General features: G+C 48.3%; 1 protein-coding gene across 5 annotated transcripts in view; it reads left to right on the plus strand.

Moving 5' to 3' along the window:
- The first annotated feature begins 1,270 nt into the window (after positions 1-1,270).
- Positions 1,271-27,661, plus strand: part of DOP1B (DOP1 leucine zipper like protein B) — a 108,350-nt gene continuing 81,959 nt past the window's right edge. For 4 of the 5 annotated variants that reach the window (XR_009402602.1, XM_059392321.1, XM_059392324.1 and 1 more), the window contains exons 1-2: positions 1,271-1,415; positions 7,964-8,128. Coding sequence is in view for 4 of the 5 variants with exons in the window: in XM_059392321.1 (XP_059248304.1) it covers positions 7,991-8,128 (138 nt within the window). In the remaining variant the exon portion in view is untranslated. Of the gene's footprint in view, positions 1,416-1,493; positions 1,522-7,963; positions 8,129-27,661 lie in introns of those variants that run through there. The other variant, XM_059392322.1, reaches the window with a different exon arrangement.

Raw genomic sequence — 27,661 nt, forward strand, 5'->3', positions numbered from 1 at the left:
CATATGTCACATGCAGATGGAATCAGAATCAGAATCAGAAGCCTGGGCAGGCCAGGGACTGGCCCAGCATCCCAAACCATGAAAAAATTCTTGGTGATTTGTGGGCAGTGATAGATCCCCTTAGGAATCTGCTACAAACTTTAAACCCTTTTCCAGAAACATATACACAAAATGTTGTGTACAGCGTCGAAGTGTCTGTGGACCTCCCATTCCCACCTCCTAAGTCTTTCACGAAGGCCTAGCTTTTAAGAAAACCGGACTAGATCTGAAAATTCCTTAAACGGTCAAGGGTTAAATGGTCAGAGGCCTGTGCAGAAATTACTACCTCCACCAACAGGTGCGGCAGCTTTGATTGGCTGGGAGCCCCAGCTGGTGCAATCAGGATGCACAAGTGAACTCTGCCTGACTCCAGCCCTTCACGGTGCCTCTGGCCCGGCAGCTGTCAGGCCAGGTTGGGTGGGTCTGAACCGTCCAGGTCCCGAGGCTCCTGACGACGGCAGGATGAGGTTAGGGTTTATCTGGAAATATCAATGCTCTTTATAGAGTTGACTGAAGTCTCCTTTCTGAGCCAAAACCCACATAATGAAACTCATTCCACGAATTAATTCCCTTGCCTCTGATGCCAAGGGCCAGAAGGGTGCGGCCTCTGGGGGCGGGGGCGAACTTAACCAGGTCCCCGGGACCTCCTAGGGCCCCATCGTGTATAGAAGGATTCATTTCACCTCCTCATCGAGGGTTTGGGTGTGGTCCCAGTGAAAAGAATGGGGTGAGTCGGATGCCATCGGCCCCACTTTTCTCGGGCCCCACGGTTCTCGGCTGTAACTCCAAAGCCCCTCCTGGAACACAGGGATAAACGGACTGCTGTCCCCTTCCGTTTGGGTGTGTCGGGGGAGCCCCAGGTGAGAGTCGGAGCCAGCCCGCCCACCAGCGCAGGCCTTCCCGGGAGCAGCCCCGCGGCGAGGGCGGTAGTTTGCTCCAGCAGCTCAGAGCGACGCCCACCGCCCGGAAGCTGTGGAGGACTCGGGATTAGAGCCCCAAGCCCCAGAGCCGTCGTCCAGGGCCCGCCCCCCGCGCTCTGAAGTACCGCCTCCTGATCCCGCCCCCTGGGTCAAAGGCCCGCCTCCTGGCCCTGCCCCCGCGCCGAGGGTTCTCCCTTGATCCCGCCCCCGTGCGCTGAGGGCCCGCCCTGACCCCGCCCCGTCCGGCCCCGCCCCGCCCCCCACGCCGAGGGCCCTCCTCACGATCCCGCCCCTCAGCCTGGGGCCGCGGCCGCTCGGGCTCGGGCGCGGCGCTTCCTACGCGGTGCCGGTTCCCGGCTGAGCCGCAGCGGCCGCTCGCTCTACCTGCCACGGCCCGGCCGCTTCCTCCGCGCCGCACGTGGGCGCGCCCGCCGACAAGGGACGCTGCTGTCGCGGGTAAGCCGCACCCGCGCCCTCGGCCGCCGGGCGAAGCCAGGGGCAGCCGGGGCGTCTCCTCCCGCGGGCCCGGGAGCGACGAGGCGGCGCGGGCGTCCTCCCCAGGGTGCGCAGGGTTCGAGCGGCGCCGTGGGGGCGGTCCCGGGGCGGGGGTGGGGGGGCGCCCCGACCGCGGCCCGGGCCCGCGGCGGGCACTGCTGCAGTGCGGGGACGGCCCCGGCGAGGCCGCGCGTGGGCGTGGGCTCCGGCCCGGGACCCCCGAGGGGCAGCCCGGGGGGGCAGGGCGGGGTCCCCTCGGACCCCAGCGGCAGAGGAAGTGCGGCCGAGCCCTCGCCAGCCCCGCGCGGCCTGCGTTCGGGCAGGTGGAGGTCAGGTGGGTCACCGCCCGCCCTCCCCTCCCCTCCCCTCCGCCGGCGGACGACGGCAAGCCGCGCCTTTGTTTGCCTGCGCTGTCCTGGTCCCGGCGGGGGGCTAGGGACAGAAACGTTTGTAAACCGACGGCTTTCCCGTTAAGGGAAGACCCTAGAGTCTCCCAGACTGTCCCCAGGAGAAGGGATGGGAGCCGCAGTGCGCGCGCCCTCCCCGCCCGGTCGGGGCGTCTGCAGGATCGCCGCCTGCTGCCGGGTGGATGGGTCTTTAGCAACTCGTAGGGCGGCTGCTGATGGAGACTGTTACCCGCAGGTGTTTCCCGAACCTTGCGACAGTCGCTCTGTATTTGGAGAAACCTCTGTAAGGGTTTTTTGGTAAGGTGATGGAGGCCTTCCCGTCCCCCCCACCCCCCAACGCCTGTTCTCGTTAGTGTCTTAAAATGTTTCCACTGCAATTTAATTACCACTCTGAAAGACCAGATTCAAAATAATGTGCCCCAGAGTTGATTAAACCAATGGCAGAAGAGTTTCCGTGCTTTTGGCTATGTCATTATCTAATGTTCTTGCTGGTGAGAGGGCGGCTGTTTGTGATTTTTCACTCTGTTTTCATCTAATTCACGTGTTCCTTCGTATAAACATCTTTACGATCGACTTCCTTCTGATCTGGCAGTTGATTTTTCGCCCAAGCTTGTTTTTCTAAGAAATTGAGAACGGATGAGATGGAAGATGTCTTACTGGCATTTTCCATTTTAAGGCGGGTATATCTGCTCAAATATACTGGAGCAGATATGATTACTCCTTTGTGTATGGAATTGTTAGTAGGCTGTGGAACTCTATCGGTTCTGCTGAGCTGAGCCTCTCACAGGAAGGGTATTCAGGATAGGTTGCAAGAGCGTTTTCGGAAGAGCTATTTAGTGGCTGAACTGTTCATTTTACCTGTAGATAATATAGTAAAAGGCTCTGTGCCATTGTGCTAACCTGAGCTGGATTCCTAACTCTGCTGGTTGGTTTTGGAGGGCCCTGGGCAATTTTGGGAGGGGAGGCCTGATTCCCAATATACCCTTCTTTTTTTTTTTAAAAAAAAGATTTTATTTATTTATTTGACAGACAGAGATCACAAGTAGGCAGAGAGGCAGGCTGAAAGAGAGAGAGGAAGAAGCAGGCTCCCCGCCGAGCAGAGAGCCCGATGTGGGACTCGATCCCAGGACCCTGGGATCGTGACCTAAGCTGAAGGCAGCGGCTTAACCCACTGAGCCACCCAGGCGCCCCCCCAATATACCCTTCTTGATCAGCCTCAAGATAATACCCATGCCATAAGATTCTTGTGTGTTGCGAAAGATAAATGCAGGCATAATGTTGTATTTACCAAGCCCACCCGGAAGACTTGCCTAGTAGTATAGGATTGAATGCCTCATATTTTGAAATAAAGGAGCTTGCTTGAATTATTACTTATAAACTTCTCATCTGTGCTTTTAGTTAAACAAATAGTATTTTCTTCGTGTAGCCAACCATAACATTGAACTGCTCCAGTTACCTGCTCTGACCTGGCCAACACCTTCCTTGCCATGCAGTGGTGCCTTTTTGCCACCCCAGCTCCTAATTACAAACTACGGCAGATGAAGGCTCTCTCTCTTGGTTTTTTGTTTTGTTTTGTTTTGTTTTTTAATATTTATTTATTTATTTGAGAGAGAATGAGAAAGAGAGCACATGCCAGCAAGAGAGCTGCAGAGGTAGAGGGAGATCCGCTGAGCTGGGAGTCCCTTATGGGGCTCAAGCCCAGACGCCGAGATCATGACCTGAGGCAAAGGCAGACGCCCCACCAACTGAGCCACCCAGGTGCCCCAAGGCTCTCTTCGTACTAACTAGCTGCCCAGACTTTGAGTCTGAGCACTCTCGTCTGCTGGTAGTTGGGCTTCCTCTGTCTTTTTTCCTTTTGCCAGTGTGAACTCAGGACACTTTCTGTCATTGTGTGTGTCACCTGAAATTGAAATCATGTGTTTAGGTATTTCCTCTTGTATTATGTTATGAACAATGAAAGTGGAACCCTGTTTTTTTTTTTTTTCCTGTTTCTTTGCCCAGTGCTTAGATATGACGAAGACTGTGCATGGAGTTTTGCAGTGGTTCAGAGATGTTGTAAATTATGGACTATTTGGATGTAGTAACATCTTACAGGGAAAATAAGTTGACATCTTTCATTGCCATCCTTTAATATTTTTAGAAGGTGGGAAGGCTAAGAGTGCCTGGGTGGCTCAGCTGGTTAAGCGACCAACTCTTGATTTTGGCTCAGGTCATGATCTCAGGGTCGTGGGATGGAGCCCTGAGTCGGGCTCTGCGCTCAGTGCAGAGTCTGCTGGAGAATTCTCTCCTTGTCCCTCTGCCCCTCCTCTTGCTGGCACACATGCTCTCTCTGTCTCTAAAAATAAATAAATCTTTTTTAAAAAAGTATAAAGGCTATTATTTCAGAAAAAGAGGCCTTCCCAGGAACCAGTGGGTATCTTATTGTGTACGATCATACACATAGTACAGTATATTTTCCCAGAGAGCCGCAGCATGTGCAAAGGCTCTGTGATAGACTGAATCCGTTTTAGGACAAGGGAGTGCCTCGGAGGGAAAAGTAGCTGGAGCCTTGTAGGCCATGGGGTGGGGAAGTTTGGATTATTGTAAGCGTAATGGGATGAGTCCAACATGGTGGGGATGTGCTGTGATTTATGTTTTAAGAGTCTTCTTGGACTGCTCTGTGAAAATGCACTGGAGAGGGGCGAGAGCGAAGGAGAAGCAACAGAAGCTGGCGGGGGACGCTCGCACAGTGGTGTGGCGGAGATGGAGAGCAACTGAGTCCACACGTGTTTTAGAAGAAGAAAAGCAGGACTTGGGTTGAGTGAGGCAAGGGAAGAGAAGGAAGAGTCCAGGGTGATGTCAAAGGTCCCAAGAATGGTGGGGCTACTTTCTGAATGAAGGAAGACTGGAGAAGGAGCACTGAGCAGGTAGAATCAAGACTATAGGGTTTTTTAAAAAACAACTTTACTGAGGTGTAATTTTTATAAAAGATCTTTATTCAATAGGGAGAGAGAGGGAGCATGAGCCAGAGTGCGGGAGGGGCAGAGGGAGAGGGAGAAGCCGGCTCTCTGCTGAGCAGGGAGTCTAACATTGGGCTCCATCCCAGGACCCTGGAATCATGACTCTAGCTGAAGGTAGACGCTTAACTGACTGAGCCCCCCAGGTGCCTCCTGAGGTGTAATTTATAGACCATAAGTCTGTAAATTGATTTCAACCTACAATTCAGTGATTTTTAGTATATTTATGGAGTTGTGCGACCATTGCCATGATTCAGCTTTAGCACATTTTAATTACCCCAGGAAGGTTCCTGTGCCCATTCGCAGTTCTTCCTTGTTACTCCTCCCTTCCCTAGGCGGCTGCGAATCTACTTGCCGTCTCTACAGATTCACCTGTCCTGGACATGTCATGTGCATGGAATCATACAGTGTGTGGCCTCTTGTGTGGCTTCTTCCGCTATGTTATGTATTACCCAGGTTCACCCTTACTGTCGCATACATCAGTACTTGGGTCCTTATATGGCTAGACCTTATTTTGTTGACGAAAGTTTGGGATGTTTGTTTGTTTGTTTGTTTGGGACGAAAGTTTGAGACACCTATGCCACATCTGGGCAAATGAGGCAAGTAGGTATTTGCGTGAATCCGGACCTCAGAGGGGGAGATTTGGGCAGGCATTATAAATCGGTGGGTCATTAGCAGAAAGATGGTATCTGCGAGTTGTAGGAATGGGGAGATGACCAAGGATAGAAGGAGGACACAGCGTGGTGCCGGGGAGTCGCAATGTCTGGAAACAGGGTGGAGGAGGACTAGCCTGCAGAGGAGGAGGAGCAGAGGAGAGGTGACGCCGGCACAGGGCTGGCAGGGCCAGGGGAGGGTACGGGCTGAGAGGAGGCAGTTTCGGGAAGGAGGGAATGGTCTGCTGCATAGTCCTAGGTAAAAAGTCCATTGACACTGGAAACTTGAAATTTGTGGTGGCCTCGGGCAGATCGGACTGGGCCCAGAATGACCAGAAAGTGAAGTAGCAGATACCGTGGGATTCTTAGAAATTCACCATGGCCAATAAATGAAAGATTCAATAAATGAGAGATTCATTGTACCTACAGTTCAGTTTCTTTCATCTATGATGTGTTTGCCATTCTGCCCGATGACATGCAACTTGGTTAGCTAACTACTGCATTCTCAGTGTGTTTAATGATACCATGTTGCTCTGTATTTTATTGTCTTTTCAGACTATGTACTAGTGAAATATTAGCTTCGTATGTCAATCAGGATTGTGTTTGGTTGTGAGTAGCAGGAAACCTGATTGCACAGTGACTTAGATCAGCTCTTCTGTGCAGAAAACATCAAGTTCAGGGTTGACATGGTGCCTTCTTAAAGTCATCTGTGGCCTCAGCCGCTCTGTCTTCCCACTTATCCACAAAAGTCACGCACCGAGTTTGGCTGTTTCCTCTTGCTTGCCACACGTGGCTTCACCTCCAACATCAAACCTTTGTTCCAGGCAGAAAGATGGGCAGGAGTAATGGGCCAGGTCAGAGGAGTCTACCTCCTTTCAAACCACTTTCCTGGAGGCCCCACCACCAGCTTCTACTGACCTCTTGTTGCCTAGAGCTGTGTGTGGCCACCCAGCTGCAAGGGAGGTGGAGGGCTGTTAGCACTACCTTGAGCAAAATTTGGGTTCCCTTAGTATGGAGAAGGGGACACGGAATTTCAGGGTAGATGCCTGCCACGCTTCGAGTAGATCTTAATCAGATGACGACTAAAGGAGGGCAAGTCAGAGCCCCAAGGCCTCCCTTTTGAGAAAATGCCAAAGTATGGAACTTGGTGCCAGACCAAGGGAACCGTTGAACATTTCCATATCTTGTGGACTATTTCACAGTTGTTATTGTTTGAATAAACTAGTAGGTTGACCTACAGATTTTTTTGTTTTGTTTTTAAGGGAATAAAAACAAAACTCGACATAAGCATGCACTCGTATTGCGTCCATCGTCACATATTAAATGACAGATAGTTTCATGAAGTCAAATGAGTGCAGCATTCCGTGCTGTTCTTTGTTTCCTTTTGTCACATTGGAGATAAAAAGAGGAAATGGTTGCTGTTGGCGCCTGGATGAGACTGTATTGGTCTTAGGCTTTATAATAGCTGCAGTGGTGGTTCATACATAATGAATGCATCTAGCCACAGGAAAAAACCAAAAGAATCCGTCAAAGAATATACAAGGGCAAGAAGAATAAAGTGGTGATTGCTTTGGCCTTGACGTCGCCACCCCACGTCCAGGCTCTACCTTGGAGGAGGCATGAAACTGTCAGCCCAGTGGCTGGCTGGCGGGGATTTATGGGGGATTGGAGCTTAGTTACTGAACAGGCACCTGGTGGATTTCTGGCAACACTGATGTCAGACAGTGCATTCTTACATCCTTATTTTTTTAAACTTCTTTCTTCCCTATCAGATTTTCTTCTAGAATATTCCCAATCCTCTGACATAGTCTAGTTGTAAAGGATTAGATCACTAGAGGTTGCTCTGATTACTAGCACTGACCTGCTTTTCCTTAGCTTTTTTTTTTTTTTTTTTAAATTTTATTTATTTGACAGACAGAGATCAGAAGTAGGCAGTGAGGCAGGCAGAGAGAGAGGAGGAAGCAGGCTCCCCGCTGAGCACAGAGCCCGATACCGGGCTCGATCCCAGGACCCTGAGATCATGACCTGAGCGGAAGGCAGAGGCTTGAACCCACTGAGCCACCCAGGCGCCCCTTTTCCTTAGCTTTTATAAATGCCCTACTGCAGGAAGGGCCACTTGCATTCGGAATTACCAGCAGGCAACAATATTTAGTGAGCGGCTTTGTACTTTTCACTCCTAGAATTAATTTGGTCAGTTAAGAGGAATCCTGGCATTTTTGCTGCTTTTCTGCTCTGTCCATTTGTCTCCATAAGAATCCAAGAGGACCGGAACTGTTTATCTTTTATCTACCACAGTGCCTGGCCCAGGAGCCTTGCTAAATATTTGAGTTGCATCGCTGAGTGTGTTTGTGCATGGGAGTGTTTGTGGACACGTGTCCTCTGTAGCTCTGGGCTGGAAGGAAGGCTCGGGGTCCTTGAGTAGCTCCCTCATTTCTTTCTTGATTCGCTTTTAGATACTTTCTCCACTGTGAGAATGTAAGATGGATCCAGAAGAGCAGGAACTCCTGAATGATTACAGATACAGAAATTACGCCTCGGTGATTGAAAAGGCTTTAAGAAATTTCGAGTCCTCAAGTGAATGGGCGGATCTTATATCTTCGCTGGGCAAGCTCAACAAGGTATGTGGGGTGTAGAATATTTAGATTGCCTGGAGGTGGGGACACAGCTGTCTTTTTATTATCTCAAGGAATTCTTTTTATTATTACATGACATGCTGATTATAACAATTAGAAAATGCTGATAAGAATATCTACCTGTAATTCTGTAATTCCAGTTGCCTGCTGTTAACCTAGTCAGTATATTTACCTCTTTCCAGCTTTGCATTTTTTTCTGGGCGTAGAATTATATTGTAGATATAGTCAATGGAATAGCTGAACGGTGTTTTTCTCCACTATATTTACATCTAAATAAGATAAACTTTAAAATTGACCAAGCAGTTATTCAAAGATGAATTATCTTATTTATTTATTTATTTATTTTTAAAGATTTTCTTTATTTGAGAGAGAGGAAGTGGAGGGAGGTGCAGAGGTAGAGGGAGAGAGAGAATCCCAAGCAGAATCCCCCACGGAGCTTGGAGCCCAATGCAGGGCTCGATCCCAGGACCCTGAGATCATGACCTGAGCCGAAGTCAAGAGAGGCTGAACCACCCAGGTGCCCCAAGGATGAATTATCTTTCATGTACTTCTTAGTACTTAGGACTTTTATGACTTTTTCTTCTTTGGTCTACTTTTTTGGCCATTTGAATGCTGAGGGGTAACTCATGGAAGACCAAGGGATGACTCAGGTTCTTCTGGGTGTTTCAGTGTTTCATTTAGTACTTGACTCTCCTGGCATCTAAAAATAGCATGCTTACTTTGGGAGGGCGTGTGCTTGTTATTTTTGTTGTTGAGGTAAAATCCCACAAAACCTAGAACTTGTCATTTAACCATTTCCGAGTGTATGGTCACCTGGCTTTTCCTGCATTCGCAATGTGGAGCAACCATCACCACCATGTAGTCCAGAGCATTTTCACCAACCCAATCGGAAACCCTCTGATCTCCCCCTGCCCAGGCCCTGGCAACCACGCATCGACTTTCTGTGTCTGGACATTTCATATACATGCACACGCACAGTATCTTTCTGTGTCTGGCTTCTTTCACTTAGAGTGTTTCGTGGTTCCTCCATGTTGTAGCGTGTATCAGTGCTCTATCAGTTTTTACAGCTGAATAATACTCTGTTATGTGGATACGCCACATTTTATTTATCCAGTCATCTGTTGACGGACATCTGGGTTTCTGCCTTCTGGCTGGTTGTGACTAGTGCTGTTGTGAACATTGGTGTATAAGTTTGCGTACACCTGTCTACACTGCTTTGGGGGTATAGACCTAGAAGTGGAATTACAGAGTCACATGTTAATTCTGTGTTTAGCTTCTTGAGGAACTGCCAGCCTGCTTCCTCAGAGGCTCCGCTGCTTCTTGTGCCACCAGCAATGAACGAGAATTTCCATTTCTTCATAGTCTCACTAACCCTTCACAATTTTTTTTTTTTATCTTGATGATAGCTGTCGTGATGCTGTCTCATTGTGGTTCTGATTTACATTTCCCTAGTGACTTATAATTTGGATATCTTTTCATGGGCTTATTGGCCATCTGGATATCTTCTTTGGAGAATTTCTATTCAAATACTTTGCCCATTTTTGGAGCATCTGGGTGGCTTAGTGGGTTAAGCCCCTGCCTTCGGCTCAGGCCATGATCCCAGATTCCTGGGATCGAGCCCCGCATCAGGTTCTCTGCTCAGTGGGGAGCCTGCTTCCCCTCCCCTCTCGCTCTGCCTGCCTTTTTGCCTACTTATGATCTCTCTCTCTGTCATATAAATAAATAAAATCTTTAAAAAAAAAATACTTTGCCCATTTTTTAAACTGGGTTGTTTGTCTTTTTGTTGTTGATTTGTAAGAGTTCTCTACGTATTCTGGTTACTAGCCCTTTACTGGATATATGGTTTGCAAATTTTTGTTTCCCATTCTTAGGTTGTCTTTTTACCTTTTTGATGGCGCCCTTTATGCAAAAGTTTTAAATTTCTGTTTCTGTTTCTTTTTTTTTCTTTAAGTAGGCTCCACACCCAGCGTGGAGCCCAATACGGGACTTGAACTCATGATCCTGAGATTAAGATCTGAGCTGAGATAAAAGATGTTTAACTGTCTGAGCCACCCAGGCTCCAAAGAAGTTTTTTTTTTTTTTTTTTTTTTTAAAGATTTTATTTATTTATTTGACACAGAGAGAACACAAGTAGGCAGAGAGGCAGGCAGAGAGAGAGAGGAGGAAGCAGGCTCCCTGCTGAGCAGAGAGCCCGATGCGGGACTCGATCCCAGGACCCTGAGATCATGACCTGAGCCGAAGGCAGCGGCTTAACCTACTGAGCCACCCAGGCGCCCTCCAAAGAAGTTTTTAATTTTGATGGAGTCCCAAGCTACCTACTTTTTCTTCTGTTGCTTGTGCTTTTGGTGTCATATCCAAGAAACCATTGCCAAATGCAAGATCATGAAGATTTGCCCCTATATTTTCTTCGGAGAGTTTTATAGTCTTAGCTCCTACATTCAGGCGTTTGAACCATTTTGAGCTAACATGTATGCATGGTGTGAAGTGAGGCTCTGAGTGTAACCTTTTGCAGGAAATCCAGTTGTCCCAGCACCACCTGTTGGAGAGCTTGCTCTTCCCAAGGGCCTGGGAACCCTTGTTGAAAATCAGTTGGCCATAAGTAGATGGCTTATTTCTGGACTTCCGTTTCTTTTCCATTGATCTATCTTTCCTTAGGCCAGCCCCACACATTTTGATTATGTAGCTTTGTAATAAGTTTTGAAATAGGGAAATCACTTTGTTCCAACTTTATTGTGCTGGATTGTTGTGGCTATTCTGGGTGCCTTGAAATTCCATATGCATTTTAGGATCCGCTTGTCAGTTTCTCCCAGCAAGCCAGGTGGGATTTTCATAGGGATTGCAGCGACTCTGTGGATCACTTGGGAGAGTATTGCTATGTGAACAGTATTGTCTTCCAAGTCCATGAACACTGGACGTCTTCGATTTATTTAGGAACATACACATTTTGAGCTAGCTAAAATAATAAACTTGGTCAGTGCAATCCATGAGGTATTCTGTTAAACAAGCCCACTTTCGATATGCCTGAAAAACTTCCTAAAATGTTTAATCATCTTAACCCACCTTTTAAAATGCAGGTTATCGGGCGCCTGGGTGGCTCAGTCATTAAGCTTCTGCCTTCAGCTCAGGTCATGATCCTAGGGTCCTGGGATCGAGCCGAGCCCTGCATTGGGCTCCCTGCTCAGAGGAAAGCCTGCTTCTCCGTCTCCCACTTGCCCTTTTTATGTTCCCTCTCTCGCTGTGTCTCTGTCAGATAGTAAATAAAATCTTTTAAAAAAATGCTGGTTATCAAGTACAGATGAACTCTTCTTGGAGGAGCTTTAAAAGCATTAGCTATTCGTGCATTCAGTAGCTATGTGAGTCCCTACAATGTGTTAGTATCTGTCCTAGGCATCAGGGCACAGAAGAGAGCAAAAGCAACAAGACCCTGCCCACATGGGGACCAGGGGAAAGCTGGAAGATAAACAAAATATACAGGAGGGTAGATAGCATTGAAGGAAGGGGATGGTGAGTGTTGAGGATGCATATGAAAAGGGTCTTTATGGGAGACCTTGCTGAGAAGGCACCTTTTGACCGAGTAGAGGGGATCTGGTGTGTCTGAGGCCGGTCAGGTCACAAAGCAAGCAAGGGATGGGGCGAGTATAGGACACAAGGCCATAGAGGAGAGGGCATCCAATCTCATAGGTCCTACAAAACTGGAGTCTCACAGTGGCCCCTGAGTCAAGGGGGAGGTACCCTGGAGAGCAGCTGAGCCGGCAGCATGGCCTGTCTTGGTATGCTAGAGCAGGTGCCAGCTTCTCTGTAGCGGGTAGAGAATGGGTGGGGTCAGGCAAGGCAGAAACAGGGCAACCATTTAGGAGCTGTTGCGGTAACATAGGTGGGCCATAGGAGAAGGGCTTCGATTTTGAATATACTTTGAAGATATAACAGTTTGTTCATGGATTGGACTTGGGATACAAGAGAAAAAGAGGAGGCAAGTGGGACTCACAGGTCTTCGCCCAGAAGCCACAAGATGCAATGGGGGGAAGCCCAGGGAGGAGCCCGCTCCATGGGGCGGGCAGGGAGACCAGAGGTTCACTTTGGGACAGGCTAGTGTGAGGTGTCTGGTCGATGTCCCCATCTGATGTCTGTAGGCAGTTGGTTATGAGTGATATTGAATAAAAGTTTATAAAGACAACTTTTTATTATGGTGGGTACCCAATTCTGTGTAATGCTACTACTATGTTTTCTGTGCTGGAGCTTCCTGTTTTCTGTTTCTATGTATGATTAAGTGATGAATAAAAAAATTTGCAAGACGGGCACCTGGGTGGCTCAGTGGGTTAAGCCGCTGCCTTCGGCTCAGGTCATGATCTCAGAGTCCTGGGATCGAGTCCCGCGTCGGGCTCTCTGCTCAGCGGAGCGCCTGCTTCCCTCTCTCTCTGCCTGCCTCTCCATCTACTTGTGATTTCTCTCTGTCAAATAAATAAATAAAATCTTAAAAACAAAAAAAAAAAAAAAAAAAAAAAAAATTTGCAAGACATTTAGTGGGATGAGGTGACACTGTCCATCTTTGCCTCAGCCCTGCCTATGACAGCTGACATTCCTAGAGAGCATACCATGTGCTAAGAACTTGATGTGCATTATTTTATAATATAACATATCTGGAGATTGGTCTTAGACTAAGCGACTTCTGCAAGGTGAGAGCCAGCAAGTGCAGAGAGAGCTCCAAGCCCATGCTCTGGGGCTTTATTCAGGTCACTATCTGCGTGGCTCACATATGGGGGCAGGGATACACCTTTCTGATGTCGGGGCACTGTCTTCATTATCCACATGAAGCAGTTGCAGTGAACTACTAAAACTCATTTTACCAATGAAGGTTTATTAACTTGCCCGATGTCTCATGGCTACTAGGTGGTTGTTACAGGTTGAATTGTGTCTTTCAAAAAAAATATGGTGTTTTTTAAAGATTTTATTTATTTATTTGACAGATCACAAGTAGGCACAGCAGCAGGCAGAGAGGGGGGCAGCAGGCTCCTTTTGAGCAGAGAGCCAGATCCAGGGCTCGATCCCAGGACCCTGAGGTCATGACCCAAGCCAAAGGCAGACAGACGCTTAACGCACTAAGCCACCCAGGTGCCCCCCCCCCAAATATGTTGATGTCCTAACCCCCAGTGTCTCAGAGTGTCACCTTATTTAGAGATTGGGTTTTTACAGAGCTCATCGAATTAAAGTGAAGTCGTCAGGGTGGGCCGTGCTGCACTCTGACTGGAGTCCTTCCGAAAGGGGGCAGTCTGGACACAGACACAGACATGCATAGAGGGACAACACCATGTGAAGATGAAGGCAGAGACCTAGCCAATGTGATTATAAGGCTAGGAACACGAGAGATTGCCAGCACACTGCCGGAAGTAAGAAGAGCAGTCTGGAGCGAATTCCCCCTTAAGTCCTCAGAAGGAGCCAACCAGCTGACTCCTTGATCTCGGACTTCCGGCCTCCAGAACTGAGAGACAACCCGTTTCTGTTGTTTACACCGCCCAGCGTGTGGTGCCGCTGGCACACGCTACCACAGCCTGGCAGACTGATCCAGTGGTGAGACCAAGACATATTGAACACCGAGGGGCTGGGGATGTGACACTGAACACAACTTTCATAAGGCTTTGTTGGCAGAAGACAGACAATAAATATGTGACATCAGGTGCAGAACGCTGAGGAAGAATAAAGCGGGCCAGGGAAATAGGGTAGGGAGGAAGAAGGTGGTGTTTAGTTCAGACGGAGATGGCTCTGATAACGTGTCATTTGAGATTTGAGCAGAGGCCTGGATGCAGTGAGCGAGCTGGTGGGGAGACCATCTGGGGCATGGGCCTGTGTCCAAGGTACAGTAGGGGGCGGGTGTGGCTGGGCTGGAGGGGTGATAAGGGAGCAGGGAGGAGAGGGAGCCAGGGCAGGTCACACGCTCCTGTTCCGCAAGAGAGGAGGAGTCGTTGAGCAAGGTGCCGGCGGCCTCCCTGCTGGAAGATTCCCTCTGGCTGATGCGGGGGCAGTGAGCCTGCTGCGGTGGCAGTGGACAGCTTGTGCAGCCATATCGGAGGTCCTGGGGCCGAGGATTTGGGAAGGTGCTGGGTGGAGTGAGCCCCGTGTCAGTGTCAGCAGTTACTTCACTCCTGAGAGACTCACAGCTTCTGTGTGCATGAACACAGTGAGAGTTGATGTGAATAAGGAGGCTAAGTCCTCGGCAGTGGTCCGGTTTCCTAGACTCCTACGTGTACACGGAAATTCAAGTGAGTAGATTAGTGATGAATTAGTAAAAGATCTTTATACTGCAAATAGAAACAATACTGTAGGTTAATAATAAGGTTAGGTCAAGATGCTTTTTAATTAAGGTAGGTGGTTGTTGGCTATAAAACATTAACTGTAGACAGAACAGAAGGCTCATCTAGCTCAACTCTTGGCAAATGAGAAAACTGAGCTCCAAGAGGTCTTGGTTTGTCAGACTATCTATGAGTTCTAATTGTATCAGTTTTTAAACTTTCGGTATCTTCTTCAGAATTTTATATATTGGAGAAAAGTTTACTTTTTATGGATTTCAGGTATAGCAACATGAACAGGGTAATTTTTTTTTTAAGATTTTTTTTTTTTAAATTTTATTTTTTATTTTGACAGAGATCACAAGTAGGCAGAGAGGCAGGCAGGGCAGGGGTGGGGGGTGGGGGTGGAATGTAGGCTCCCTGCCTAGCAGAGAGCCCAATGTGGGGCTTGATCCCAGGACCCTGGGATCATGACCCAAGCCGAAGGCAGAAGCTTAACCCACCGAGCCACCCAGGCGCCCCTGAATGGGGTAATTTTTGCTTAATTGTTTATCTGAGACTTCAAGCCATCATCTTCTGCTGATTATTTTTAGATAAATTTTGATTAACAAATATATGTTGAGTCCTGATGAACCCAACCACTTGCCAAGCCTGGGTTACAACTTTGATTATGGAAACAGAGGATAGTAGAAATGAATGAGCTCTGTGCATTTAAAAACCTTATCTTTGGGGCGCCTGGGTGGCTCTGTCAGTTAAGCATCTGCCTCCGGCTCAGGTCATGATCCGAGCATCCTGAGATCAACCTCCCCCAACCCCCACTCAGTGGGGAGCCTGCTTCTCCCTCTGCTCCTCCCCTCTGCCCGTGCTTTTTCTCAAATAAATAAATAAAATTCTTAAAAACAGAAAAACAAAACCTTATCTTTAAAACTCCTTTTTATTTTTATTTTTTTTTAAAGATTTTATTATTATTTGACAGATCACAAGCAGCCAGAGAGGCAGGTGGAGGGGGGGGCGGAGCCCAATGCGGGGGGCTCAATCCCAGGACCCTGAGATCATGACCCAAGCCAAAGGCAGAAGCTTAACCCACTGAGCTACTCAGGCACCCCTGAAACTCCTTTTTAAAAAATGTCATAATGGTCTTAAACGAATCACCTTTTTTGGCTGCTGCTTTTTAGCACCGTGCTGTTTCATGAAGTGACGAAAGCAGGTGACATGAATAGCAAGAGAAATAGGAGGTGCTGGGTATTGTTAGTTTTAGCTTCTCAAGTCTTAGCACTTAAGGACACCACCTCCTTGTTAACGCAGAGCCTTCTCATGGCATTTCAGAGTTAGCGCTGTGTTATTTCTGGAAGAATGGGCTGGAGATAGGAGACCAGGTGAACTGTTCTGGTCTACAGCTTCCACGTCAGGACTCTTCTACTTGAAAAGCTAATGAGTCTGAGCTGGATCCTGATGTTTACCCTGTCCCTAATCAGCTACTTTTCTGTATTAGATAGTATTCAGATAAAGCCTCTTTAATCTGAGGTCTGTATTATTTGGCTAAGCTGTCAGCAAAATCCCACACACGTGACTTAACAGAAATTAACTTCCACACAGTTCCGGAGGTTGGAAGTCCCAGATTAAGGTCCCGGCAGACTCTTCTGAGGCCTCTCACCTTGCCTTATAGGTGGCCGCCTTCTCCCTTTGTCCTATCACCTAGACTGTGACATTTTATCTTCATTGCCTTTCCAAGGGCCTGGTCTCCAAATACGGTCACATTGTAAGGTGCTAGGGGTGAGGGCTTCAACACAGGAATTTGAGGGACACGATTTAGCCTGTAGCAGGGTCTGACAATGAAGTGCAGATTGTCTCTCCAGTTTTTTCAAAAAGCTCATTTCTGATGGAATCCCAGATGGTTTTCCATCACACCCCTTATGGAATGGTAGAGCATTACTTCTTTGATCTTGTACTTACTGCCCTGCAGTATTGTGAAGAACTCCGTTCTGGCTTGTGTGGTGATTTGATGTGTGCCAAGAACTTTCTGACTGTCTCGGTCTGTGCGAACTGCTGTAACAGAGTACCCCGGACCAGATGCAGAACAGCAGGCCTTCCTCGCTCACAGTTCTGGAGCCTTGGGGTCAAGATCAGGGCACCGGCAGATTCAGGGTCTTTGTGGGCTGCTTCCTGGATCACAGATGGCCGTCCTTTCATTATGTCCTCATGTGGCGGAAGGGGCCAGGAAGGGGCCAGGGAGCACGGTGAGGTCCCTTTTATAAGGGCACTAATCCCATCCTGAGGGCTCCACCCTCATGACCCAGTTACCTCCCGATCCCACTTCCCAGTTCCAATGTACTGTAGGACACAAACATTCAGCCCGTAACACCGATGATTCGTGTCCCATCTGACTTCACCTCACAAGGTCTGCACCAGCTTTCTTGTAGGGGCTTTGTTATGGGGCATCTTTTTGGGGGGAGGGTATTGTCCTTCCAGTTGGCCTTTCCCATGCGTCTCTCTGTGTCCTCCTCCCCAACCTCTTCCTCTTTCTATTGAGATGCGATTAATTTTACTTACTCATTGAGATGTAGTTTTGGTTTTTTTTAAAGATTTTATTTATTTTATTTAATAGAGATCACAAGTAGGCAGAGAGAGAGAGAGGAGGAAGCAGGGTCCCCGCCGAGCAGAGAGCCGGATGCAGGGCTCGATCCCAGGACCCTGAGATCGTGACCTGAGCCGATGGCAGAGGCTTTAACCCACTGAGCCACCAGGCGCCCCGAGATACAGTTTAAATCACTGCTCCTGATCCCCTGGACCAGACTCCCTCTAGCCAGTGATGTGGGGCAGGACCTGAGCCCCTCTCAGCCTTCACTGTTTTCACATTGTGGTTCTGAGCCTATGTGACGCCTGGTTCCTTCTTGTCACCTCACTGTGAGCAGACGCCTGTGAGAGCGTGGTACCTCAGTTTGGGGCAATTGTTTTAGTCGTTTTCTAGCCATCTGCTGCTGCCTGTGGCAGTGACCCCGAGGGTAGAAGCGGTCAGGTTAGTGTGATGTTAGATGTGTCCTGAATGCCTTCTGGGAGGGACCAGATTGGAAGGTTGTCTGTGGCAATTACTGATTCTTCATGTGTCAGCAAAGTAGAACTGGTTCTTTGCAGGATAGTGGTAAGCACCAGGCCCATTTGCTTCTGGCAGTGCGCTGATATTCTTGGCACTGGGAGTTAGCAGACGTAGCTAATAGAAAGTCAGAGGGAACTCCCCGTCCTACTGTGGCAGGGGCTGTTAAGTCCTTTGCTGCTGTTTATCCTCCTCCTCTTGGTAGGTGATGCGTTAGGGCTCAGGTGGCATTATTGCTTCTTGCCCTGTCCCACGTTCTCCGGAGGAGCTTAGGATCAGCGAGGGTGTTGCTGATTCGGGCTTGTGGGCGCTGCCTCGCTCTGAGCCGCTCAGACATGTCTGCGTAAGGCTGACATGGTCCTTTGAAAGAACATTTCTCTGCTGAAATCAGGAGACTGGTATGCTTTCAGTAGTTTATAGCGAGGGTAATGTATATGTTTTACATGTGAACAGAGGACATTTTTGCTGAACTTTGAGATCTGCTGGAGGGGTAGAAATAGTCCAGATTTGGGCAGGTGAATTGTTCTACTGGGAATCTAATGGCAAAAGCTCATGTTGGGGAAGAAAAAGCTCGTCTAGCAGAATCGAGTTTATGGATAACGAAAGAGCTTGTTGTCTGCTTACGTTTTATATATTCTGTCCAGAAGTTATGAAATTAGAAATTTCACATCAGGCCGTGCTAAGGAAGGTACTATGGACTGAATTATGTCTCCCCCAACCCTACCAAACTTGTATGTTAGAGGTCTAAGCCTCAGTGTGCCTATATCTGGAGATACATCTTCAGGAAGTAATTAAGATTGAAGGAAGTCATTCATTGGGGTGGGGCCCTAACGCAGTAGATTGGTGGCCTTATAAAAAAGAGGGAAAGTTGGAGAGATGTTTCTCCTCCATGTTTTTACACAGCAAGAAGGTGGCCGTCCACAAACCAGGCAGAGAACTGAGTTAGTTAGCACCTTGATCTTGGATTTCTAGCCTCCTGAGCTGTAAGAAATAAATTCTGATGTCGGAGCCACCTAGTCTGTGACATTTTGTTACAACAGCTCCAGCAAACTAATACAGAAGGAATTAAGTTAAACTTTGCTATTTTTCAAAAAAGGACAGCTGATTGAATATGAACGCCTGTATTCAAGCTTGTATGCGAGCCAAAGATAGGCATTCCGATTTATTTATCTTTTTAAATTTTTATTTATTTATTTAAATGTATAATATGTTATTTGTTTCAGGGGTACAGATCTGAATCATTAGTCTTAACACAATTCATAGCACTCACCATAGTACATACCCTCCCCAATATCCATCACCCATCTACCTCATTTATCTTTTTTAAATGGTCTTTAAATTTTTTTTTTAAACAGCTTTGCAGACATGCAGTAAACTACATATACTTAAAGTGTATAATTTGATGAGTTTTGATGTTTGTATATACTTGTGAAACCAACACCCGTCGAAGATCATGGGCATGTATCTGTCACCCCCAGAAATCCCGTCCCCTCCCTCTCTGCCCCATCTCCAGGCAGCTGCTAATCTGCTAGTTTGCATTTTCTAAAATTTTATATAAACAGAATCATACAGTATCTACCCTTTACTTCCTGGTCTGGCATCAGTCCCTTGGCAACACCAGTCGGAGAGTCAGCCAGGCTGATGTGTAGATGGATCGTTCATTCCTTTTTACTGCTGAGTAGGAAGCCATGGGTATATTCTACTTATTTGTCCATTTTCCTATTAATGGACATTTTGGGTTGCTTCCAGTAGATAGATACATACTTCTTAAAAAACTGGCAGATCGTTTTCCAAAGTGGTTGTGTCATTTTATAACCCTCCAGCAGTGTACGGGAACTCTAGTTATCCCATATTCATGCCTACACTCGGCATGGGCAGTCTCTATTTTAACCATTTTAGTGTGAGTGTAGTAGTAGCTTCTTGTGGCTTTTGCATTTCCCATTTAAATGACTGCAGATTAGAGGGGTGCTTGGGCGGCTCAATGGGGTAAGCATCAGTCTTTGGCTGAGGTCACGATCTTAGGGTCCTGGGATTGAGCCCCACATTGGGCTCAATACGGATCCTGCTTTTCCCTCTCCCTCTTCGACTCTCTGTACATTCTGTATATGTATTTTGCTGCTGTGAATGGGTTTATTTCCCACTCTGTGTTTGAACTTGTTGTTGATGTGGACAAAATGATTAATTTACAGAGTCTGGAAACTAGCCATCTTCGTGAATTTATTTCTAAGTTTTTTTTCAGCTGATGGTTTTGAGTTCTGTGGCTAGACAAGCATAGGTATCATCAATCAATATACTGAATTTGTGTGGTTTTTTTCCCCTGGTATTTTGCTAGCATTTTCTGGAATGGCATTAAATAATGATGATACTTGCAGTGTATTAGTTACAGTAAAGTCAGCTGCTATAACAAAGCCGTCCACAAACTCAGGGCCACCAATAAGGTAGAAGTTGCTCACTCCTCTCTCTGTTCAGCCTGGTGTTCCAGATTGGGCAGCTCTCTTCCCCATGGTTATTCTGGAGACTCAAGCCTGGGACTCTGCCATTTTTAACACATGGCTTCCAGAGTTGCTCTGTTCGCTGCCGTTCTGTTCCACAAGAAGCGGGGAGAGCATATAGGAGCGTGCATAGATCTTAATGGCACACATTTCCTCCAGGCATGTCTTCAAGGGAGAAGAATATTCTGTGGCGGAGGAGCCAGGGCCCGGCCCCCACCTCTGCCACAGAGGCGGGGATCATGATTCGGGTGGACGTTGCAGTCCCTACCCCCACGTGGTGTGCGTGGATTTTATGGGGGCCCCTCCTGTCTCTTGATTGTCTCAGCCCCGCAGGCCCATCGGATTGCTGTCCCCTGAAACATCGGTTTAGTCTTTATTTACTACCTTAAACAACTTCTTACCATTATATGGCCAGAAAGTATGCCATTTCATTACCTTATCGGTCCGTAGGTTGTTGAATTGTTTTTTTGTTGTTGTTTTGTTCTTTTTAAAATATTATTTATTTGACAGAGAGAGACACAGTGAGAGAGGAAACACAAGCAGGGTGAGTGGGAGAGGGAGAAGCAGGCTTCCCGCGGAGCAGAGAGCCCGATGTGGGGCTCCATCCCAGGACCCTGGGATCATGACCTGAGCCAAAGGCAGACGCTTAATGACTGAGCCACCAGGCGCCCCTTGAATTGTTTTTCTCAAAGCCACATGTTTCTGCCTTAACATTTTATTCACGTGCTTTTGGTGATGATGTTACTCAAACTGATTGTCCCAGTGCCTGAGATGGGCCTTGGAAATAAATCTGCTGGAAGGTACGATAATGCAGATGTTGTGGGATAAGAGAAGGTGAGAGGGTCACGTTCAGGCTCACCACTTCTGAGCTTGAGCCGCACGTGCTGGTTGTCTACCCCACTGTTCACCCTCTGCCTTCTCAGTTCCGTCTTAGGGATCAGGTGGTAAAGCACCCCACGGGGAGCGCCCATCTCCCAGCCTCAGCAGTAAGTTACTGTTCTCGGACTTCTTCCCAGGAATTCTGTTTTCCTTGGCAGGTTTTGACTCAGACATGGGCATTGACCTTCCCTGACCTATGAGATGTGGCCAGCTAACTTCTGGAAAGGGTTTCCTCTAATACAGAGAGACAGGAAACGAACAAACACTTGACTTTTTTGTTCCTCTCTTTAATCGTGGGAGCGTGTAATGCCTGATGTACAGCAGACGTCTGAGGCCACAGCAAGAAAAGGCCGAGGAGAAGTCAGCTCACCACGAGGAGCATGTAAGCACACAAAGGCTTGTCCTTTTAGGATGTCACTGAGCCCTTGAATCAGCAAAATACAGGACTGTGCTTCCCCACACCAGTCGCTTGACCTCGGCACTGTTGACCTTCAGTGATGGGGCAGGGAGTCCTGTCCTGTGCCTTCTAGGATGTTCATCAGCCTCTTGGCCTTTGTCTGCTTTATGCCAATAGCATGTCCCACCCCCAACCCCCACTGTAGTGCCTCCAGACATTGTCCAGTGTCCCCCAGAGGCAGAACTGCCACATTCTGAGAACCACTGCTCTAGACTTTTGGTTGTGAGGTGATACATTTCCTCATTTCGATTTGTGTAGCTGGATGTGCTGTGCTTTATTGCCCGATGCCTGGTAACTGAGTCCACAACGTCAGACCATCCTTAACCCACGGGAACCCGTTTCCTCTGTGGGCAGAAGCAGACACACTTGTTTCTCAACAGTAAAGGTGTTTGTCCTTAAAAGATGCGGCATGTGCCATGCTGGTCGGTAACCTCACCACCTGCTTTGGCGTGGTTCTGGCTGGAGGTAAGGCGCGGACAGAGAAACGGCAAGGATTTTGTCTCCGCGCCCTGGTTTCGTCCTCACTGCACAAGCCCCGTTGTGTTTCTGAGGAGGTAGTGTTCCTTCAACGCCTGCTCTATGCCAGCCGTGTGTTCAGCCTCTTGGTTTTGGGTGCTCCGGGCCATTTTAGAGCTGTTGGGTTCTGGAGAGCGGAACCCGCTGGGGCCTGAACAGATCTGAGCGAGCCAGGCTTTCCTGCCTCAGTTCCTGGGTACCTTGTCAGCAGCCTTCTTCCTCCCATCATGGTTCTTTAACTGCTGCCTGCTTCTGTCCAGGTAGCTTATCTCATCAGGGCCGGGGAAGCAAAGGGAACCGTGGAGGAGGAGAACCACAGGTCGGATTCAGATGAGAGCGAACAGGCAGAGCGGGTTGGAGACGTGTGTTCGCTCTTCCCAAGCCTGACTCTGAATTACCCTTGCTGCCTGCGCAGGTCCCGTGATCCCAGCTCCCAGTGCATGCCTGAGGCTCTGTGCGCTGGCAGAACCAGAGCGCTCGGGGAGGGTGTCCCCAAGCTGCACACAGCCCTTCTGGACCCACTTTGCTTCAACACCAAGGATTGGGAAGTGCCGTTCCGGAGAGCTCGGGAAACCTGCTCTGGCAGGAGGAGATAACATTTCGTCTCATTTGAGTGTGCCAGTTCTGTTCTTCTGGGTGTGAATTCTAAAGAATATTGAGTTCTACCCGTAGAACTTTCGGGACTGAAGCCTGTTTGGGATTTGTAATGAGACTCTTTCCCCAAGATGTTCTTGTGGCTTTTCTGGCTCCAACTTTAACAAGTTGGTTTCCATATAATAGGCTTTTGGTTTGTTTGTTAAATATATCGTTTGTATGTGGGTTAAAATACATTTAAGAAGCAGAAAAGAAGGGGCGCCTGGGTGGCTCAGTGGGTTAAGCCTCTGCCTTCGGCTCAGGTCATGATCTCAGGGTCCTGGGATCGAGCCCCGCATTGGGCTCTCTGCTCCGTCTGGAACCTGCTTCCTCCTCTCTCTCTGCCTGCCTCTCTGCCTACTTGGGATCTCTCTCTCTGTCAAATAAATAAATAAAAATCTTAAAAAAAAAGGGGGGGGGGCAGAAAAGAAGGTGTGTCCAGACAGCAAGTCATTTAGTATCTTAATGATATGCTTACTTTTATGAGATCTTCTGGTTTGCGGTTACAAATTCTTAAGTATCTTAGTATTCTCTGCATCACGCACGTGTCCGTGTTTGGTCCCGCAGGGCCTGTCTGCCGCACATGTCCATTTCCTTTTATGTGGTTCGCTGTCGAGCTCCGCTGCCATGACCTCCTCCCCGCCGTCCGTCGTCCCAGCCTCTTGGCTCATAGTCCCCAAGGAACGATGCCCTTTCGTGAGCCCCAGTTACGAGCTTGTTACTCATTGTCTCTCAAACCTATAATCCTCCGAAGTTGGTGCTGCTCAACCTTTTTACTGGGGAGGATGCTGAGGGAAGCCTCCTTGAGGCTTTCTGGTTGAGCGTAAGGTGTTCAGCTCAGACGGCCGCGCTGCACGCCCACGTGCAGGTGCGTGGCTGGGAGGGGGCCCGGGACCTGCACTGCGGCGGGAAAAGAACGCGACAGAAGTCTGGAAGCCTGGAAGGTCCTACAGCCGGCCGTCTAAAGTTTCTGTGTGGGAAGATAGGGAGAATTGCTGTTGGTGGTGAGAGGGAGTGGTTTCTACAATAGATGTTGTAATAAATCCACAAGGAAAAATAAAGAACAGTCTTTGGACATGTGTGTTGCCGCTGCCTTCTATGAGGCAGCAATGCTCTGTGGTGGTTTGTTTCGGGCTTTTTGTTTCTGGAGGGAGGGAGAAAGAATCTCAAGCAGGCTCCACACCCAGAGCAGGGCTCCATCCCACAGCCCTGAGTTCTTGAGCTGAAATGGAGAGTTGGGTGCTTAACCAGTTGAGTCACTGAGGCACCCCCGTCGTGTTTTAAGAAGTTTTCTGACCCGGCGTGGAGATTCCCAAGTCCTCTTGACCGAGAGCCTGGACCCAGTGTTCGTGTCACACGCATACAGACACATGCGTTCCTTGTGCATCCGGATGCCCTGGGCAAGTGGGAATGGCGTGAATACCCCGGTGTTTCAGCTCCTTTCGAGTCTCGCCTGAATGACCAAGTCCCCTTGCTCAGGAAACCTGTGACAGGCTGGACAGCTGAGGAACGGTGGTGCCCCGACTGGGCCACAGGTCAGCTCATTCCCAGACTGGGCTGTCACATGTCCCCTGCCCCCACTTTGCTTTGTCATAAGTTTGACCAGCAACACGTTCCTCCATAGCAAAACCAGCTCTGGTTCAGCTGAGAAAAATGAGCTTCCCAGACTGTCCCACCGAGGTGTCAGCCCCGGGCTTGTGGATTCCTGGTCAGTGGCAGCCCCGGGTTGGCCTGCTGTCGCCGCCCTGTCCTGGCCTGGGGCTGCCATCCTCCTGCAGTGTGTGTGCTCAGCCTTCAGTGGGGCTCCTGGCAGGCAGCGTGGTGTTTGCTCAGAAACTGTGAGTTAGTATTGGCTCCGGCAGCGAGATAGAACGGATCCAAAAGGAATAAAATTAATTGTGAGACATCTTTAAGACCAGAACATGTATTCTGATGCATCTACCTTGTGTGGAAGGTCGGGTGAAGCCGAGAACACGGCGCCCTGCCAGCAGCTCTGCTGCAAGCTGAGGTCGTGGGATGTGCTTGTTGTAAGACGCGGTGACAACCCCCCGGGGTCACTGCTCGGCAGGTGTGCCCTCGGCGGTCTGCTGACTTGTCAGTGCCACACAGCCGTGTTTCCGTCGGGGACCGTGTTAGGAAGGAAGCTCTCTTTTCCAGAAGGGTTGTACAGGTGTCATTCCCCCAGTTAAAAAGAAGCGAACTTCGTGGGTTCTCTGTGAAATCCCAACTCCCTGTCGTGCCTGTTCGCCTGTTGCTTCTGTCTCTCGCCGTCCCCGTCCTCCTCCCCGGCTGGCACGGTGGCTGAGTCACTGCCGTCGCAGGTAGGACATGACGCTCTTCACCATCTCCGCCTTCAGGACTCGGCCTACTTTCGTGTGGGAAGTCCCGGCAGTTGGTTATTCCTCAGCGTCTGTCCTGTGTTCCTTCTGTCTGAAGGGCACCGTTGGTGTCCCTTGGCAAGTATTTAATGAGCGTTCAAGCTTGTGTCACCTGGCCAGCCTTACTCACAGTACGGCTCGGTTTTGTGGCATGAAATGAACGGCCTTTTAAAGATGAGCACCTTCCAGAAGGAAAGCCTGCTGGTATTTTACCATTTGCTTGATGCAGGGCCGGCTTTTGAACGGGCTCGCTTGTGTCTCCTTATAGACGAGCATCTGGACGTCAGTGTTCTCACCGGGAAGAGCAGGTTTGGGCGATGTCTTCTGGGAACTTTTTAAGATCAAATATAACTCACCCCCTTCCCGTATTGTTAAATGTCTCTTTAAACATTTTTTAAGTGTATTAAAGTACTTTCTGCGTCTGTGGCCTACTCTTTTGGAATTTTTAACGCTGTTTTTCATACAGAACCAGTCTGCGTCATGCTCAGTCCTGTCAGATAGCGTGATGTCAGAGGAAAACAAAGTGCAGCGCAGACATTATCGTAGATGGGGCAAAGCGAGACACTTCTGGTCTCTATTAACCAAGCTCGGATGTGGTTCAGACCTTTCTTTTTCAAACTTGGGTTTTATAGATTTTTTTTTTATTTTCAGGTCAGCTTGCTGAGCCGATGCATACAACAAGGTCCCAACTATTATATCTTGTATTAGCTGAAGGAATGCTTTTTTTTTTTTTTTAAAGATTTTATTTATTTACTTGAGAGAGAGACAGTGAGAGAGAGCATGAACGAGGAGAAGGTGAGAGGGAGAAGCAGACTCCCCGTGGAGCTGGGAGCCCGATGCGGGACTCGATCCCGGGACTCCAGGATCGCGACCTGAGCCGAAGGCAGTCGTCCAACCAACTGAGCCACCCAGGCGTCCCTGAAGGAATGCTTTTGAAAGAGTTTCATTCTTGAGGAAAAGAAGAAAGGTTTATTTCTGCTTTTCCTTCCTGTTTAGCATTTTTCAAAGTGATTTCGAAAACATGGCCATTTTTTCCTTCCAGATTTACGAGTTTCCTTGAAGTATTTATTCTGTAGCTGAAGAACATTTCTCATCTTTTTTTTTTAAGTATACATCATTTTTTATGCCATATTTATCACATGTGTTGTATATGTAATGTAAAAATACACTATATTTTTATATCTGTATCTCTCAATGTGTCCGTTAAGCCTACTCGGGTTTCTGGTTTCCAAGAAAAACACAACCCAAACAATGAAACTTCCCTGGAAATACTGGGCTTTTCCTGCTAGAGGAGCACACTGCCTGGATAGAGGCTGGCAAGAGCAAGGCAGCGTCAGGGTGGCCCTCCCTGACCCACACCGGGGTCCCAGTCTCGGCAGCTTTCAAACTGCCAGAAGCGGGTAAAGAGGAAATCAGGAGTTTTTAAGTGCTAGAAGGTGGACTCCATTAATGTGGCTATTTTGCTAATTAGGGGTTAAAGACACACTCAGGGGTACCCAGGTGGCTGAGTCAGTTAAGCATTGGACTCTTGGTTTCAGCTCAGGTTGTGATCTTAGGGTGGTAAGATGGAGCCCTGCGTTGAGCGTAGAGTCCGCTTGGGATTCTCTCTCTCTCTCTGTCCCTTTCCCTCTATCCCTTCCCCTCCCTCTCCCACCCTTGCTCACTTACAAGTATTCTCTTGCTCTTTTTTTTTTTTAATATTTTATTTATTTATTTATTTGACAGAGAGAAAGAAATCAAAAAGCAGGCAGAGAGGCAGGCAGAGAGAGAGAGAGGGAAGCAGGCTCCCCGCTGAGCGGAGAGCCCGTTGCGGGGCTCGATCCGAGGACCTGAGATCATGACCTGAGCTGAAGGCGGAGGCTTAACCCACTGAGCCACCCAGGCTCCCCACAAATATTCTCTCTCTTAAAAACGAAAACAAAACAAAAACACCAAAACCTCACACTCAGGAGAGGCTGGACCCAGTCCCTGGGTCCCTTCAGGATTTATCAAAAGGAGTCCCTTTGTTCTCTGGTGAGGAAAGAGTTTTCAGTTTGTTTCCAACAAGCGTCACTCAAGGAAGGATTCATGGTTCTTGCAGCTCAGCTGCAGGACCAGTTGGGTAAAACACAGCATTCATTTCTTTTTTCTTTCTGGGTGATAAAATACACATAAAATTTACCATTTTAACTGTTTACGAGTGTACTGTTCCATGGCGTTCAGTGTGTTTTCCTTGTCTTTCAACCAGCACCGCCATCCAAAACTGAGACCGTTCCCATTAAACACAGGCTCCCCATCCCCTGGTCCCCTCCCCCTGTTCCGCTTTCTGGGTCTGTCCCTTTGATGACTCCAGGGACTTCGTGTAAGTGGAATCATACAGTGTGTGTCCTTTTGTGTCTGGCTTACTGCGCTGCCTGCGGTGTCTTCGAGATTCATCCATATGGTCGTGTGCCTCAGGATTTCCTTCCTCCTTCCTGCTGAGGAACACTCGGCTGTTTGTGGAGACCACATTTTATTGCTCCATTCATTGACGTTTGGGTTGTTTTCACCTTTTGGCTATTGTGAATAGTGCTTTTGTGAACACAGGTGTGCAAATACCTGTTTGAGTCTCAGTGCTTTTGTACATGGGCTCGGAAGTGGAATTGTTGGATCATATAGTCATTTGGTAAACAAGTCAAATGGTTCATCTTTTTTTAAAACAATTTTATTTATTTATTTATTGATGGATGGATGGATGGATGGATGGATGGATGGACGGACGGATGGACGGATGGGAGGAAGGAAGGATGGACGGATGGGAGGAAGGAAGGAA

This window comes from Mustela nigripes, chromosome 2 (assembly GCF_022355385.1).
Source record: "Mustela nigripes isolate SB6536 chromosome 2, MUSNIG.SB6536, whole genome shotgun sequence".
NCBI lineage: Eukaryota > Metazoa > Chordata > Mammalia > Carnivora > Mustelidae > Mustela > Mustela nigripes.